The 13713-nt window shown below is 41.5% G+C and overlaps 3 protein-coding genes across 5 annotated transcripts; all 3 read left to right on the top strand.

The window, feature by feature from the left end:
- Positions 1–201: 201 nt before the first annotated feature.
- On the top strand, positions 202–5439 carry abhd10b (abhydrolase domain containing 10, depalmitoylase b). Its single transcript, XM_020087464.2, has 6 exons — positions 202–339; positions 1185–1360; positions 1846–2032; positions 3366–3477; positions 4409–4546; positions 4648–5439. The coding sequence occupies exons 2-6, from the start codon at positions 1267–1269 to the stop codon at positions 4987–4989; spliced, it is 873 nt and encodes a 290-aa protein (XP_019943023.1). The 5' UTR covers positions 202–339; positions 1185–1266; the 3' UTR covers positions 4990–5439.
- A 689-nt stretch (positions 5440–6128) lies between these two features.
- tagln3b (transgelin 3b) lies at positions 6129–10066 on the top strand. Of its 3 annotated transcripts, none has more exons than XM_020087466.2 (5): positions 6129–6876; positions 7566–7773; positions 8500–8674; positions 8823–8925; positions 9013–10066. In XM_020087466.2, the coding sequence occupies exons 2-5, from the start codon at positions 7594–7596 to the stop codon at positions 9152–9154; spliced, it is 600 nt and encodes a 199-aa protein (XP_019943025.1). In that variant the 5' UTR covers positions 6129–6876; positions 7566–7593; the 3' UTR covers positions 9155–10066. The 3 variants fall into 3 exon arrangements, with proteins under 3 accessions (XP_019943025.1, XP_019943024.1, XP_019943026.1); XM_020087465.2 differs by having other exon boundaries at positions 6129–6881; XM_020087467.2 differs by lacking the exon at positions 6129–6876 and adding an exon at positions 6919–7438.
- A 169-nt stretch (positions 10067–10235) lies between these two features.
- Positions 10236–13694, top strand: c1qtnf9 (C1q and TNF related 9). Its single transcript, XM_020087380.2, has 3 exons — positions 10236–11883; positions 11999–12061; positions 12260–13694. Exons 1-3 carry the CDS (start codon positions 11697–11699, stop codon positions 13027–13029), a joined length of 1020 nt encoding a protein of 339 aa, XP_019942939.1. The 5' UTR covers positions 10236–11696; the 3' UTR covers positions 13030–13694.
- Positions 13695–13713: the final 19 nt, after the last annotated feature.

Here is a 13713-nt window from a genome sequence, read left to right as displayed (position 1 = left end):
CGGCCACGGACGGTGTTGAGCGGGTCAATCTGAAACCGACGAGCGTCTCTCTGGAATATCTCTCACCATATTCCACAATGGCGGATCGGCTCTTTACTCCCGCTTCCGTTCCGTCCTGCTGCTCCGTGACCTTCCGCTTGTGACGCTCTGAGTCATGTTACACACGCGCTTCACATGACTGCCACAGTCTCACCAGTTCTCCCGCTGCACATCACACAAACCTGCACTGATGCTGAACAACCATCACCATTAAAGGCTGCTCAGGGTCTGTCCACTACATAAAACACTAAATAAAGCAGAGAAGTAACCGAGCACATTTGGACTTACTTCCATTTTCAGGTACTTGTACTACACTTGAGTATTTCCCACTACATTTCATAAAGAGAATTAAGAAGTATTTATAATCAAAACATAAAGGAACCATAATATAATTATTAGATATAACTGCTCAATATCTAATAGATTACATGAAATGTGCTTCACTTCACTAGCTGGAATATTAAAATGACACATACACATTTTTAATACTATCAACAATAGTTTGGTGTTTGGTACTATTATGTAAGTGAATGATGTCAATATTTATTCCACTACTGTCCCAAAATGTCACAATGAAGAATAGTAGCAACCACAACTAAAATTAAATTAGATTAATAAAAATAAAATAAGATAAATACTGACAATACAAAAATAGGTGTTATTTTAATGCTTATATACTTATTTTGGTATTGGTACTGCTATGTGACTGAATGATGTCAATATTTATTCCTCACAAAATAACTCTTTTCAATATCTGGAAGCAAATACACATAAAATGAAATAGAATATTGGTTGTTCCCATCATATTGACAAATACTTTAAGGCCCCTTGTGCTCTTAATAAACACTCAACACCGAGAGGCTTACAGCTGCTATTGTAGATCAAGCTTTGGGTCTGAGCATGAGAAGTAAATGTGTATTTAAATATGTGTTTTACAAATTCATACTAATGTTAGCATATGATTACTGAGAGCAAACAACACTGTTACTGCACACAAGAACTATTTGCTATTATTTCTTACCTCATACTTTTACTCCACTGCATTTTCCTGAAACCTACTAATGACTTTGCAGATTAAAATGTTAACATTGTATTTTAAGGATCATATGAATATAACGTGTAATCTTTTTAAATTAATTTCTAAGGGCCTCAGTGGTGATTGAGGACTTTTTCCTACTTCTCTCTCGCGCAACTCTCGCGATACTTGCTCAGAGGTCTCGGGACAGTATGGCAGCGGTGGCGCTGAGGTGCTGGCGCAGAGGACTTTCACAGATTTCAAGTCATGGAGGACTCGCAGCTTCGTCTTCGAAGCTCCTGGCAGGTTGGGGACACTCTCCGATGTTCACACACTTCATCCATTCAAGCTCGAGTTCGATACGAGGCCGTTTAAAGGCTCGGGAGGGGGTGTGGCTCTTTCACTGCGTCGTCTTTAAAATGTAGGGCATGGAAACGGCGCAGCGTCTGCGTGCGTTGGCTGATTTTGCGGCGATTGCGTTGATTTGAAACGCATTTTAACTCCTGTAGTCATTCATTAGTTTGACATAGTTGTGTGTTAACATGCTGCGATCGTAGATATGTTCGTCTGGTGGGAGTAACACCGCCTCCCGGGTGTCCATGTGCTGTTTCCCAATTAGCATCAAGGAGCCTTATCGAGCTAATTAGCATCAAGAGGCTTTCTCTCATAAAACGTGATGTGATGTTCGTATCCAGCAGAGTTGTGTTTTCTGATTCAGCAGATGTACATAGACGTGATTTACATAACATGTTTTGCAATAGTAATAGTACTTTGCCCCCCGTGTCTACCAGGAGACAGAAGACACAAGTCCACGGTGCAGTTCGCCTCCAGACCAGAGCTCCCGAAGCTGGCCTACAGGAGAGTGAAGGGGAAGAGCCCCGGTGTGGTCTTCCTCCCTGGGTATGGCTCCAGCATGAACGGACACAAAGCTGAGGCGCTGGAGGAGTTTTGTAGGTCACTGGGTCACTCGTACCTTAGGTAAGACTGTTACTAACACACAAGAGGGACACACACACACACACACACACACACACACAGAGAAATGCAGGTGCAACAATCTCAGGACATAACAACAGAGCTGCTTCTCACACACAAGCTCTGGGAGTTTATATTCTGGGGTTTCGTCTTTCAAAACCTGAGGAACACCAGCAATGTCAACAAAAAGTGGCTATGTAACCATGTCACCATTACTGCCTAGGTTTATCTTTATATGATTTTATATTTGTTCATATCTCTAGTCTTGTATTTGAAGTTTTACTCACTGTTTTTAGATACACTTACATCTGCTGTACCATTACTTTACAGGCTGTGTTCTTCTATAATGCACAACTTTGCATAGCTTCAGTTACTCATCTTTAAATCTGTATGTATATTTGGCTTCAATACTCTGCCTCGATTACGTGTGTCTTTCAATCACCTTATACTTATACAAATATCTATGTTGTCAATGTCTCCATTATCACATACTTCGTAACAGCTTTAACTTATTCTTGAATCATTTTGACCTTTTATTACTCTTACACTCTTGTGTTGGACTGTTTTGTGTGATACTTGATGCCTTAATTTCCCTCAGGATCAATTAAGTATCTATCTATCTTATAAAATACATACCTACCCAGCATGAAAAAATCTATTCATATATCACATTGAAGTCCACATGGATGATTCAGAGTGAGGCGCAGGATTGCGAAGAACAAAAATAAAATGCATGCACCCACCACACACCCACATTTACACTCCTACAGTCCTGATGAGAGAACAAGAGATCATGCACATGTAGCCCATATGTGAAGCTAGGTTTTATATAAGTGGTTGGTGGACTGAAACATTTAAAAGAAATCGCTGATGTCTCGATTCCATAAGTCTGAGTTAGATTAATAGCTTTCTGTCGTACAGGAACAGCACAAAGTGTTACCAATTAAAAAGAGAGAAATATGTTTTAAATAATACGATAATATCAGTGTGCAACTAGCAACAAATTGAATAAATACATATATATTTTATAATAAAAAATATATTGACTTCTTTGAATTTCTCTGTTGGACAACTGTGTGATTAAAGCAATGAATAATTTCAAGATTTTAAAACACTTCCAACCATTCAGATATGTCTCATCCTTAGGTGGTTCAATAAAAAAGATATGACATCATACCAAACACATTCAGTAAAGGCTCAGTCCCATGTTCAGTCCCGTTGTACTTTACTCAAAATGTCCTAAATAAGCAAAATAAAAAGAACCTTGTCCATGCCTTATTATTGTTTTAACCCCTGATACCCATGGCCTTGGCTCGTTTCATACATGTTTTCCCAGGTTTGACTACACGGGACACGGGGCCTCAGAGGGGGTGCTAGCAGAAGGAACTATTGGTACCTGGAAAAAAGATGTGCTTTTTGTGTTGGATGAGTTAGCAGAGGGGCCACAGGTAATTCTTTTTAAGAGAACATGCTCGATTGTAAGTACTGGTGTTAAGTAAACAATGAAGGTATAAAAAGAGAGTCTGACACTATCTGTTATTGCTTTATGTGCATTCCAAACAACATCTTTCAGTCTGAAATCCTGCTTTTGAGAATGAACACTTGTGAGCAACTAACTTTAAATGTTTGTTTTCATATTTTTTTATTTTGAACAGACTGGTGAGGCATGTAAAATATTGATTTCAGTTCAGAGTTACAATTACACAATTATTGTAAGTTGTTCAATATCCCTACATTCAATTACAGGATTATGATGTTTTTATCAAATATAGGCACGTAGATCGTCCTCTCACAGTACAAGTTACTGTCTTTGTTACCTTCCATTAAAATTATGAAAAATATTAACATTCTGTATAATGTTAAACGTCTGACAGGAGGAACCAAAAGTGGTTGGTCAATGTGCTGCAGACTACTTCATTTTTATCCCTCTGGCATTTAACGCAAGAGGATGTATCTCATTCAGGCATCTCACCATCCATCCATCTTTTATCATTTCATTCCCAGAGAAGACCTCAAACCATTTCTAATTTTTAAATGAAACTTCACAAGTATGTATGATATTTAGAGTTTGCTGTCATCTCTTCACGACTTTTATTTGTAGGATTGTTTTGCCTTGGTGGAGGTTTGTGCTCCACTGAGTAACATTCTAGTTTGAGTTGGAATTGTATATCCTCTCTCTGCTAGTATTTATTTAATGTGTGTAATTCTCAATACCCCCAGACGGTGGCACTGTGCGACCACATTTGTGACGTTATTAGTCTTCCACCACCACAATGATACTGCATGAAACTGGCATTGACTTTATGCAATGTTTTAAATCCTGATTTATTTGTTTTTTATTTATCATTTGATTCACAATGGGTTATTTCTTATCTGTAGATACTGGTGGGTTCCAGTATAGGTGGCTGGCTCATGCTGCTGGCAGCCATTGCAAGACCAGAGAAGACGGCCGCACTGGTGGGCATCTCCACCGCTGCAGATCATCTTGTCACATTGTTCAACTCTCTTTCTCTGGAGGTAGGAATATATCTCACATTTAGTTTTGTTCGAGAGTTTGCAAGCATTTCTTTTTTTAATGAGGTTTTCTAAGAGCGATGTGTCCTCTGATGAATCTGCAGGCACGTAAGGAGTTTGAGGAGAAAGGGGAGTGGACAGTGCCCACCAAACACTCGGAGGAGGGTTTTTACAAGTTTAACATGGACTTTCTGCGTGAGGCAGAAAATCACTGTGTGCTCCAGAGTCCCATCCCCGTCACCTGTCCGGTACGACTCATTCACGGGCTAAAAGACGAGGACGTCCCCTGGCACATCTCCATGCAGGTGGCAGAACGCGTCCTCAGTCCTGATGTGGATGTCATCCTTAGGCGACATGGCCAGCACCGCATGACCGAGAAGGACGACATCAAGCTCATGGTCTACACTATAGACGATCTCATAGACAAGCTGACCACTCTGGTCTGAGGAAGGGATGTGGTGGGGGGGGGGGGTAGTGAGTGAGCTTGAGAGGTTGCTGAGTTAAGAAGAGAAAGACTGCATTTACCGGGAAGTCAACCCTCAAGGAAATTACCAAACAATGGCATGTTTCTCTGCCAAATATCACCTTTTAACCATCTGTTATTCTCCCCGTACTTCATCTAGTATTTTCACATGCCATCACGGCTGTAGTTTAAGGGAGCTCCCCTGCTAGCTGTTCCCTTATATCTTCAGGTTGCATTTGTTTGTGTTCCAAGTTGTTTGATCTACCGTCATGCTAGTCAGCCATTACTAGGTTTGCCATTGCTGTTGTCTATGCCGCTGTTCTTACTGTTTGACTGTTTTCCCTCCCTCTTTAATTGGATGCATAGTTTTCCCTGTGCCTTTTTAAAAAAATCACTTTTCACCCGTTTTGGCCAATAAAACCTCTGCACACTAGAGTGCAGGTCTCAGTCTGTTACCACGACGTACACACTGTCATGAACTTATGACAGCTGTCTTTGTCAATGAAGAGACAGCACAATTGATCATACTGAAGTTTAAAGTAGCATTAAATATTAATTACTTAACTGTAAAGCTGTATGACGAAGGATGAGAAATGATTTTAAAATGATGCCATTTCTTTAAAATGGTTCCAACAACAAAACAATGAACCTTAATACAATTAGCCAGTTACATTAGCACATCAACCAAATGAATTATAATTGTAGAAGAGTCTAAATCAGACTTGTAGGCTGCAGCCATGTTAGGTTTATCCATGATGGCTGGACATTCTGTTACACGACTCCTTATACCTGCTGGCCTTTAGCTACAGAGAGCCTTGCTGAATGGAGCCACTGGACTGTTGATTATTAACATGTAATTGGCCACCACCCACACTGTGCTCAATGGGGCGAATCCAACCACTCAACTCTCAGGTCTGCTTAACTGCAGCTGTGACCTTTAACTCGCTGCTGAGCTGTGGACTCTGTCATTTTTGCGTCTAAACTGTGACCGAACACAGATTTATGGACGCGAACAGCCTGACGGTTGTAATGCCAGCAGAGGAGATGGTGGTTTCAAACCCTTATGACAAATGTCATCACATATGATATTTTGCAGTTTAATAAATAACTATGAACAAAAAAACACAAATATAGCTAAATATGTAGAACTGGAACTGAGACAATTGCACATACTACATTGTTAACGCTGCAAACCAAAGTTTTCACATTAGCAAATATGAATGCAGATACCGACACGTGTGCGAAAGGTTCCTCTTTCCAACCGATCAATCAGACTAGTTATATTTACTAGTTTTACATAAAGCAGGTTTGTGCAACTCACATTCTTGTGTCCCACATTTTGAAATCTTAGTTGCTCAAAATAAGGCAACACATTCTCTGTATCGAGTCACAATTCTCGGTATTTACGAAAAACTCAACCAATTCAAATAATACAATATTTTCAATCATCCAATCTGCTTGGGTGATATTGACCAAGACACTGAATGTATTATCTATAATGAAGTTAAATGGGTATTTAGTGTTAGATGGTGTATATCCTTTAAGTTCCCGGCAAAAGTTAAATTACAGTTTAAATTCATCTGGCACCATCTGTGCGTCCTGACGCCCACTCTACGCTGCCTGACACTGAGCATGCACAGTGACCAGTGTCCGGCTGCGCTCTCTCGGGACCCCTCCTGGACGAGTCGGCATATAAAACGAGCGTCTCTCTCCTCGCTGGGACACAGTGTCATCCAGCCCGGCCCCACGCGCCTGTGCCGCGCTTCATGGATGCTTCAGCAGCGGTGCAGCATCCTCAGCCGTGCCCAGCCCAGCGGGACTAACTCTGTGTTAACCGGACTCATCTCACCGCTCTCTCCTCTCCTCTCCTCTCCTGTGAGTGCTCGCTGTCTTTTCCTCACCGCTTTATTGGATGTGATGGTGCAAACGATGTAGTGTCGCAGATGGAGCGTCAGCTTTACGCAGTTGCTTTGCGGAAATACTCACGTTTTAACAAGCTGCAGAATGTGTCGGAGCTGACTTTATTTGAATGTACAAATTTTTTTTGCGCCTCACAAAAGATGCAGCAGAGACAACACACTCATTTATATGCGGCAAAGAGCACTGACGTAATTTAATTAAAGTGCAGGCTAAATATAGACCCAGTGTTCATTGTGGGATTGCATGCTTTCTTTGTATCAGGACAAACTTTATTCGGACAAAAAGATACAGTTGATTATTTAATCTGCGTCATAAAGCATCATCTCATGCAGCACATCAGGGGCCTCAGTGTGCCGGAAACGGGCTTGATTGTTTCCATGGCAATAAGAGGGCATGTCCCTCCCTGGGACAGCTGCCAAGTACCACACCCTTCCAGCTCCAGCCTCCAGAGATGCTGGGTGCTGTTAGACAGAGGGAAATTAGCTTTTCTTCTTGAACTGAAGTGGTTTGTGGTAAAGATCTAATGCAACAGATTGTCTCATGTTTGTATAACAACGGTTTATCTTGTAGTAATTTAACCAGGATACAAATAAGACAGTAAAATATGCTAACATGGCTTTTTCCATTTGTTCTCTTTAGAGATACTGCGAGTGTTGCAAGAGCTGCCATGGCGAACAGAGGGCCCACCTACGGCCTGAGCCGGGAGGTGCAGGAGAAGATCGACCAGAAGTACGACCCAGACCTGGAGCAGAGGTTGGTGGACTGGATTGTGGCTCAGTGTGGAGGAAACATGGAGAAACCACAGACGGGCAAACAGAACTTCCAGAAATGGCTGATGGACGGGACAGTGAGTAGCTGCGGTGCCTGCACTTAAAATAGAAGTTAGCATTGAATTATTAAAGCTGCAACATGATAACAGCCCTTTCGGTTTTAAAGAGACCATGAATTTAAAAAGTAAAAACGCCTCCAGATTTATGTTCCCTGTAGCTTTGGAAAGCTTGAGTAAATGATATTATTCTGATATTTGTTACTGAGACATAATTTTGCTATAAAACCTGCAACAATAGACCATTATTATCACTCCCATTAGAAATGGGGACCAACTGATAAAAAAGAGGACAGTGATTTGTTTTTCACATTGACAGTGAATTAAAAAAACTGTTCTTTGCTTTGCAGACTTAAAATTTATGGGCGCGTGTAATAGTAAACTCATCTGTCAATCCTTTGCACTATCACTAATTAACAACCAATTCCAAAAGGTACCCTGCACAGTGCTGCAGTGCTGTCACTCATGTTAAGAAAAAATCATTGAGACGAGGCAGAGGCGTCGGTTCCTGCACCAACAATTAATTTAACAGCTGCTTTGTATTCCTTCTCTAGAGGCACGACACACTTACTGCTGTTTTTGAATTGTTGATAGAAGTAGAAAATGTCATGGAAAGAGAACGCTGCGATTCATAATCACATTTAAGCATGGCAAACAACTGAGTCTATTCTTTTCCAGACATCCTTCTGTTATCGGCATTGCCACTTTCACTTCATCAAGCCAGTTATCTTACCTCCTTTGTCCCAGATCCTGTGTAGACTCATCAACAGCCTTTATCCAAGGGGTAAGGAACCCATCAAGAAGATTGCAGAGACTCAAATGGCCTTCAAACAGATGGAGAAGATCTCTCAGTTCTTGCAAGCAGCAGAAGCTTACGGAGTGACGACCACCGACATCTTTCAAACTGTGGACCTCTGGGAAGGTAAAGAGGTTTAATAAACCGCGGCTGCGCTCAGTTTTAAATGTGATGATGTGCTTTGTTTTATGTATAACTGGGGGAGGGGGGCATGTTTTGGTTTGTATGAGTATTTGCAGCTGGAAGTATAATTATTTTATTACTCTGGCCACAGGGAAGGACATGGCAGCAGTGCAGAGGACCCTGATGGCTCTGGGGAGCGTGGCTGTCACTAAGGACGATGGTCATTACAGAGGTGATCGAGAATGGTTCCGCAGGTAAAGACAAAGATGAACTGAACATAAGAGTAAATCATATTCTCCACAACAAATGAACATGATCTCTTTTCTGTTTGACACATGCAGGAAAGCGCAGGCGTATCGACGAGAGTTCACTGAAGAGCAGCTGCGCCAAGGACAGAGTCTGATTGGCCTGCAGATGGGTAGCAACCGCGGAGCTTCCCAAGCTGGTATGACGGGCTACGGTATGCACCGTCAGATCATGTAGAAAGTTTCCTACCTAACCTGCTCCTCTGCTTCGGAGACCTTGTTTTCTACTAATACCACAAGCATTGTAGCCCCCCCAAAAAATCCAATATCCTCTGTAGCCACGTTGACCTCAACTTCCCTGGAATTGCTGCTTTTCCCCATACAGTGTTCAAACCCACATCCTAAAACAAATGATGTCAAATGCTGTAAATCTCGTCCTTCACGTTGTCTTCCCTTGTGCCATGTGCTGTTCCCTCCCTCGCTTTGTTGACTGTTTCCTGACTTTCTATATCCAAATGGTTAATGTGGAACTCATAGTCATTCAACATCCCTTATAGGTCTTATAGAAAACTGTAGATTTAAATGAAACAAGCCATCAGTGTTATGCATATTTTAAATCAGAATTCTTTGAGCCACTGTTACAGCATTTTGTGAACTATTTATTTATTTATTTGTATGTACATATTCCTTCATTTAAAATGATCATAAATAATCAGACGGTTACTGTGTGATTATTTTTGCCTTAAACCTGTTGAAACTCTCGCCTGATGATGTCTCTGCGATCTTGTCTGAGGACTTGTTGTGGTATATCTTCTGTAACCAAACCAACCTCACATTGTGCCTGGTTTTGGGACGTCAGAGACTGGGTCCTGATATTATTGCCCTCAAATTATAAACGAGTTTCATTCCTTCTGAGCCATGCCCTCGTTATTTGTTAGATTTTTTTCCCATAATGTGTCCATGTTTTGTTTAAATCAATGTGCAGTAGCCAACATGTGTGACAGTGACGTTTCCATTTCTGGTGCCAGGTGAAGACGCTGCTTGAATGTTCACATTTATGTATTCTCATGTTTATATTTTTGAATATATTTATATCTGGAGGCTTGTGAGAACAACTATTGAAGAAATAAAGTATGTGAACAGATACTCACATTTATATGTTGGTGTCTGTGTAACACAAAAGCTGGATAGACAGGGTTGTATTGTGTGCAGTCTATGTTGTGGGTTTTCTTATCTTGGTTTTATGTTCTGGTTCCTCCCCTGTGCCCATCCCTCCTCTCTCTCTCCTCACTGTGCACACTCTAATAAAGTTACAACAGTGTGGCATAATGATGATGGTTCATCTACCAGACAGGCCTGATTCAAGCCTGTCTGCCAGAAAACGTCCGGCTTGCTAAGTGACCTTGAGTGAGATATTAAATCTTCACAGTTTAATAGCTGATCTACATCTGTTTAAGGTCTAAACTACCACACAATCTATCTGGGAATGACTGTGCATCTCTATTCTTTTTTTTTTTTATAAAGCAATCTAAATGCTTAAATCATTAACTCATAGATCCAGCATTGAGATTACCTCTGAGGGAAGAGAGTGAGCACCAGTGTTTGTCTAAGCCACTCCAGTGACGATGAGCTGAGCTTTGGACCACTAAAGGTCACATTTGATGTCAGTGATCCAGTTTATAGGGTCAGCTGTTATTGACTGTTGGCATTTCGAAGACCACATATGAGAAAACTGCATGAATTAACATCTCATCTTCTTATTGGCATCCAATTAATAGAGAGATCCAATCATTAATGCTGTTGTTTAAATCCAGCTTTTATTATTCTGAGGTATGGATTCCTAATGCCTCTTTTATTACCACTGCCAAGGAGGTTTTGTTGTCAACCCTGTCAATTTATTATAGGTTTGTTTACTTGTTTGTTTGCCAGATTTTCACAAAATTAGATGAAAGGATGCATTAAGGGTCGGGGAAGAACCCTGGATCAGGGATGCGGATCTAGGAATGATCAGATTAGACATTTTTCAATAGTTTCACCATTTTCCTGCAAAATAATTCAGGGATCTGTATGAAAAAAATGGGCACATTAAGGGAACTGATATCTATGAATGTATTTGGTGCAGCTTGGTTGAATCTAAGGGGACTGTTTGGGTTTGGTAGAGGTATTCACTCTTCTAATGGCCAGTTTAGTGATCATAAGGTTCCTGGTTCAATCCCTGGCTCTTCCAGAAAGTGTCCTTAAGCAAGACCCTGAACCCCTTACTGCTTCTGATGCTGCGTCATCAGCGGGTGAACTTGTGTGTGAGTTAGACATATGCCGTAAAAATGCTTTGAGCGGTCAAGTATCCAGAAAAGTCCTGTATCGCTCTGTTGAAAATAGATTCTTCACTGTATAGGACAGGCATATATGTGACACTGTGACCATCCGCATGTCTGGCCCTCACATGCACTTCGAGTCAGCTTATTATTAGCCTAGTGTGCGAAGGGGCACAGGAGATGCCTAACTGACAGACACAATAAGTAAGCCAGAAATACAGACCAATGAACAGACTGTGAGAGAACCGGCGTCACTGTTGTCCAAAGTTCTCGTCTGTCTCGTGTATATTCTTTGGATGATTGTCTTTTGTTCCACTCTGCTCATCTCGACTCTGCCTGGTTGAAGAAAATTTGCTGCATGTGATTAGGTCGCATGGTTATGAGTTCAATTACGCACTTGCTTGACCTTTGAGTTTTTTGCATTGAGGGATACTTAGGTTTGTTGAGACAGGCGTATCCAAGACAATGTTGCAGGTGATTTTTCGGGTTGCTCCTTTGCTCCTTCTGTTGGTGGTCTGGTGTGCTGCACTGGAAGAAGCCCAAACTAAAGGTTGCATTTGTGGATACCCTGGAATACCAGGGGACCCCGGGCACAACGGCATACCTGGCAGAGATGGGCGAGATGGATTAAGCGGTGAAAAGGGTGATAAAGGTATGTTTAGAAGACCAAATTTATCCTGTAGAACTTGACTATGTCCACATTCCTCTTGCAATTTCAACTTCACATTTTCTAACAATATTATTATTTATCAACCATGCATGAAAAGGTGAAGTTGGTCTAACTGGTCCAGCAGGCAGTAATGGCCCCAAGGGAGACAAAGGGGAGCTTGGTATGTACCTTGAGAACAAAAAAAAACCACCTCTGAAAAATAAATAGGTCTTTAAACTAACCTGTCATAAAGCAATTATTTATTTCTAACTGCTGTTTGTCTGTTAATCTGGTTTTCTGGGTACATAATATATATATATATATGCCTTTTCACAGAATAAAAGGACAGAAGGGTTTATTGTCTGGTTGTCATTTTCAGGTGCTGTCGGCCCAGCAGGGCTCAAAGGAAAAAGGGGAGATAATGGAGAGCGGGGCCCTCCTGGGAAGATGGGGCCCCAAGGAGTCTCCGGACCCATAGGCCTGAAAGGGAATAAAGGAGAGCTTGGGCTGCCTGGACCTAAGGGGCCTAAAGGTGATTTGGGGGCTCCTGGACCAGAGGGTCAAAAGGGGGAAATTGGTCTTCAAGGTGACAGAGGCTTTCAGGGACCACTGGGACCCCCGGGCAGGCCAGGCCCAAAAGGGGAAATTGGTGTTCCAGGCCACAAAGGCAGCATCGGATATCGTGGGGAAAGGGGGTCTCGAGGAGATAAGGGTGATAAGGGCGACAAGGGAGAAGAACTTGTTATCTCTAAAAGTGCCTTCTCAGTGGGACTCACAGCACTAACTAAACTCCCAGCAGCCAATGCACCAATCCGGTTTGACAAGATCATTTACAACCGACAGAATCACTACGATCCACAAACAGGAAGATTCACGTGCTCCGCAGCAGGGGCCTACTATTTCACCTACCACATCACCGTCTTCTCCAGGAACGTGAAGGTGGTTCTCATGAAGAATGGGGTAAAGATCATCCACACCACGGACAACTACCAGAGCAGCGAGGACCAGGCAGCAGGGGGCGCTGTGCTGCACCTGGAGGTGGGAGATAAAGTGTGGCTGCAGGTGGCTGGAGGAGAGTTATTCAACGGACTCTTTGCTGATGAAGACGATGACACTACTTTCTCTGGATTTCTAATCTTTGCATCTTGAGGATTTTGTCATTTCTTGTATATTATTTCAAGTTAGTACATACATATCTACATTTACTGTATGTATATACCTCTATACATATAAATACACACACATATTGCATATATGTGCTGGTGAAGATGACACCTTTTCCTCTGGATTCTTAATCTTTACATCTTGATATTTTTCTATGTCTAGTAATTAATTTTGGTATACATGCATATCTGTATACACGTGTGTGTATACATACACATATATACATATATGTGCTGGTGAAGATGCTGACACTAACTTCTCTGGATTTTCTAGTGTGTATACAGGTAAATATGTTTTATATCTGATGACCATGTGCTTTGTTCCATCTATCACTGGGGTAGCTTTTATTGGTCTGTATTTGCAGTGGCAAGAAGTTGTTTCCGCATTCATGAAAGTATAATTAAACACACACACACAAATACTCACACACGTATGAGCTGATTAGGATGATGACATTCTCTGGATTCTTTGCTCCTTGATCATTTTGTTATGTCTAGTACATATGTGTCACATAACATGTAAATACACTACACTGTATACACTCACACACATGTTTAACACATATGCATAGGTGCATGCATATATGACACAATAAGATGGTAAATTTAATTCCCTGCTTCCTCTTCTTGTAATAAAGACTCGCTCAGTCACCAGTGTCTGTGGTATTTG

The sequence above is a fragment of the Paralichthys olivaceus genome, chromosome 17 (genome assembly GCF_024713975.1).
Source record: "Paralichthys olivaceus isolate ysfri-2021 chromosome 17, ASM2471397v2, whole genome shotgun sequence".
Lineage (NCBI taxonomy): Eukaryota > Metazoa > Chordata > Actinopteri > Pleuronectiformes > Paralichthyidae > Paralichthys > Paralichthys olivaceus.
Note: the sequence above shows the minus strand (reverse complement) of the source record. Positions and strands in the feature narration are given on the sequence as shown.

Excerpts from the sequence above, each read along its gene's own strand:
- abhd10b (XM_020087464.2), top strand. The coding sequence starts at position 1,267 with ATGGCAGCGGTGGCGCTGAGGTGCTGGCGCAGAGGACTTTCACAGATT. Across the intron at positions 1,361-1,845 it reads GTCTTCGAAGCTCCTGGCAG|GAGACAGAAGACACAAGTCC; the intron begins GTTGGGGACACT and ends CGTGTCTACCAG. Across the intron at positions 3,478-4,408 it reads AGTTAGCAGAGGGGCCACAG|ATACTGGTGGGTTCCAGTAT; the intron begins GTAATTCTTTTT and ends TCTTATCTGTAG.
- tagln3b (XM_020087466.2), top strand. The coding sequence starts at position 7,594 with ATGGCGAACAGAGGGCCCACCTACGGCCTGAGCCGGGAGGTGCAGGAG. Across the intron at positions 8,675-8,822 it reads AACTGTGGACCTCTGGGAAG|GGAAGGACATGGCAGCAGTG; the intron begins GTAAAGAGGTTT and ends CTCTGGCCACAG. Across the intron at positions 8,926-9,012 it reads GATCGAGAATGGTTCCGCAG|GAAAGCGCAGGCGTATCGAC; the intron begins GTAAAGACAAAG and ends TGACACATGCAG.
- c1qtnf9 (XM_020087380.2), top strand. The coding sequence starts at position 11,697 with ATGTTGCAGGTGATTTTTCGGGTTGCTCCTTTGCTCCTTCTGTTGGTG. Across the intron at positions 11,884-11,998 it reads CGGTGAAAAGGGTGATAAAG|GTGAAGTTGGTCTAACTGGT; the intron begins GTATGTTTAGAA and ends ATGCATGAAAAG. Across the intron at positions 12,062-12,259 it reads GGGAGACAAAGGGGAGCTTG|GTGCTGTCGGCCCAGCAGGG; the intron begins GTATGTACCTTG and ends TGTCATTTTCAG.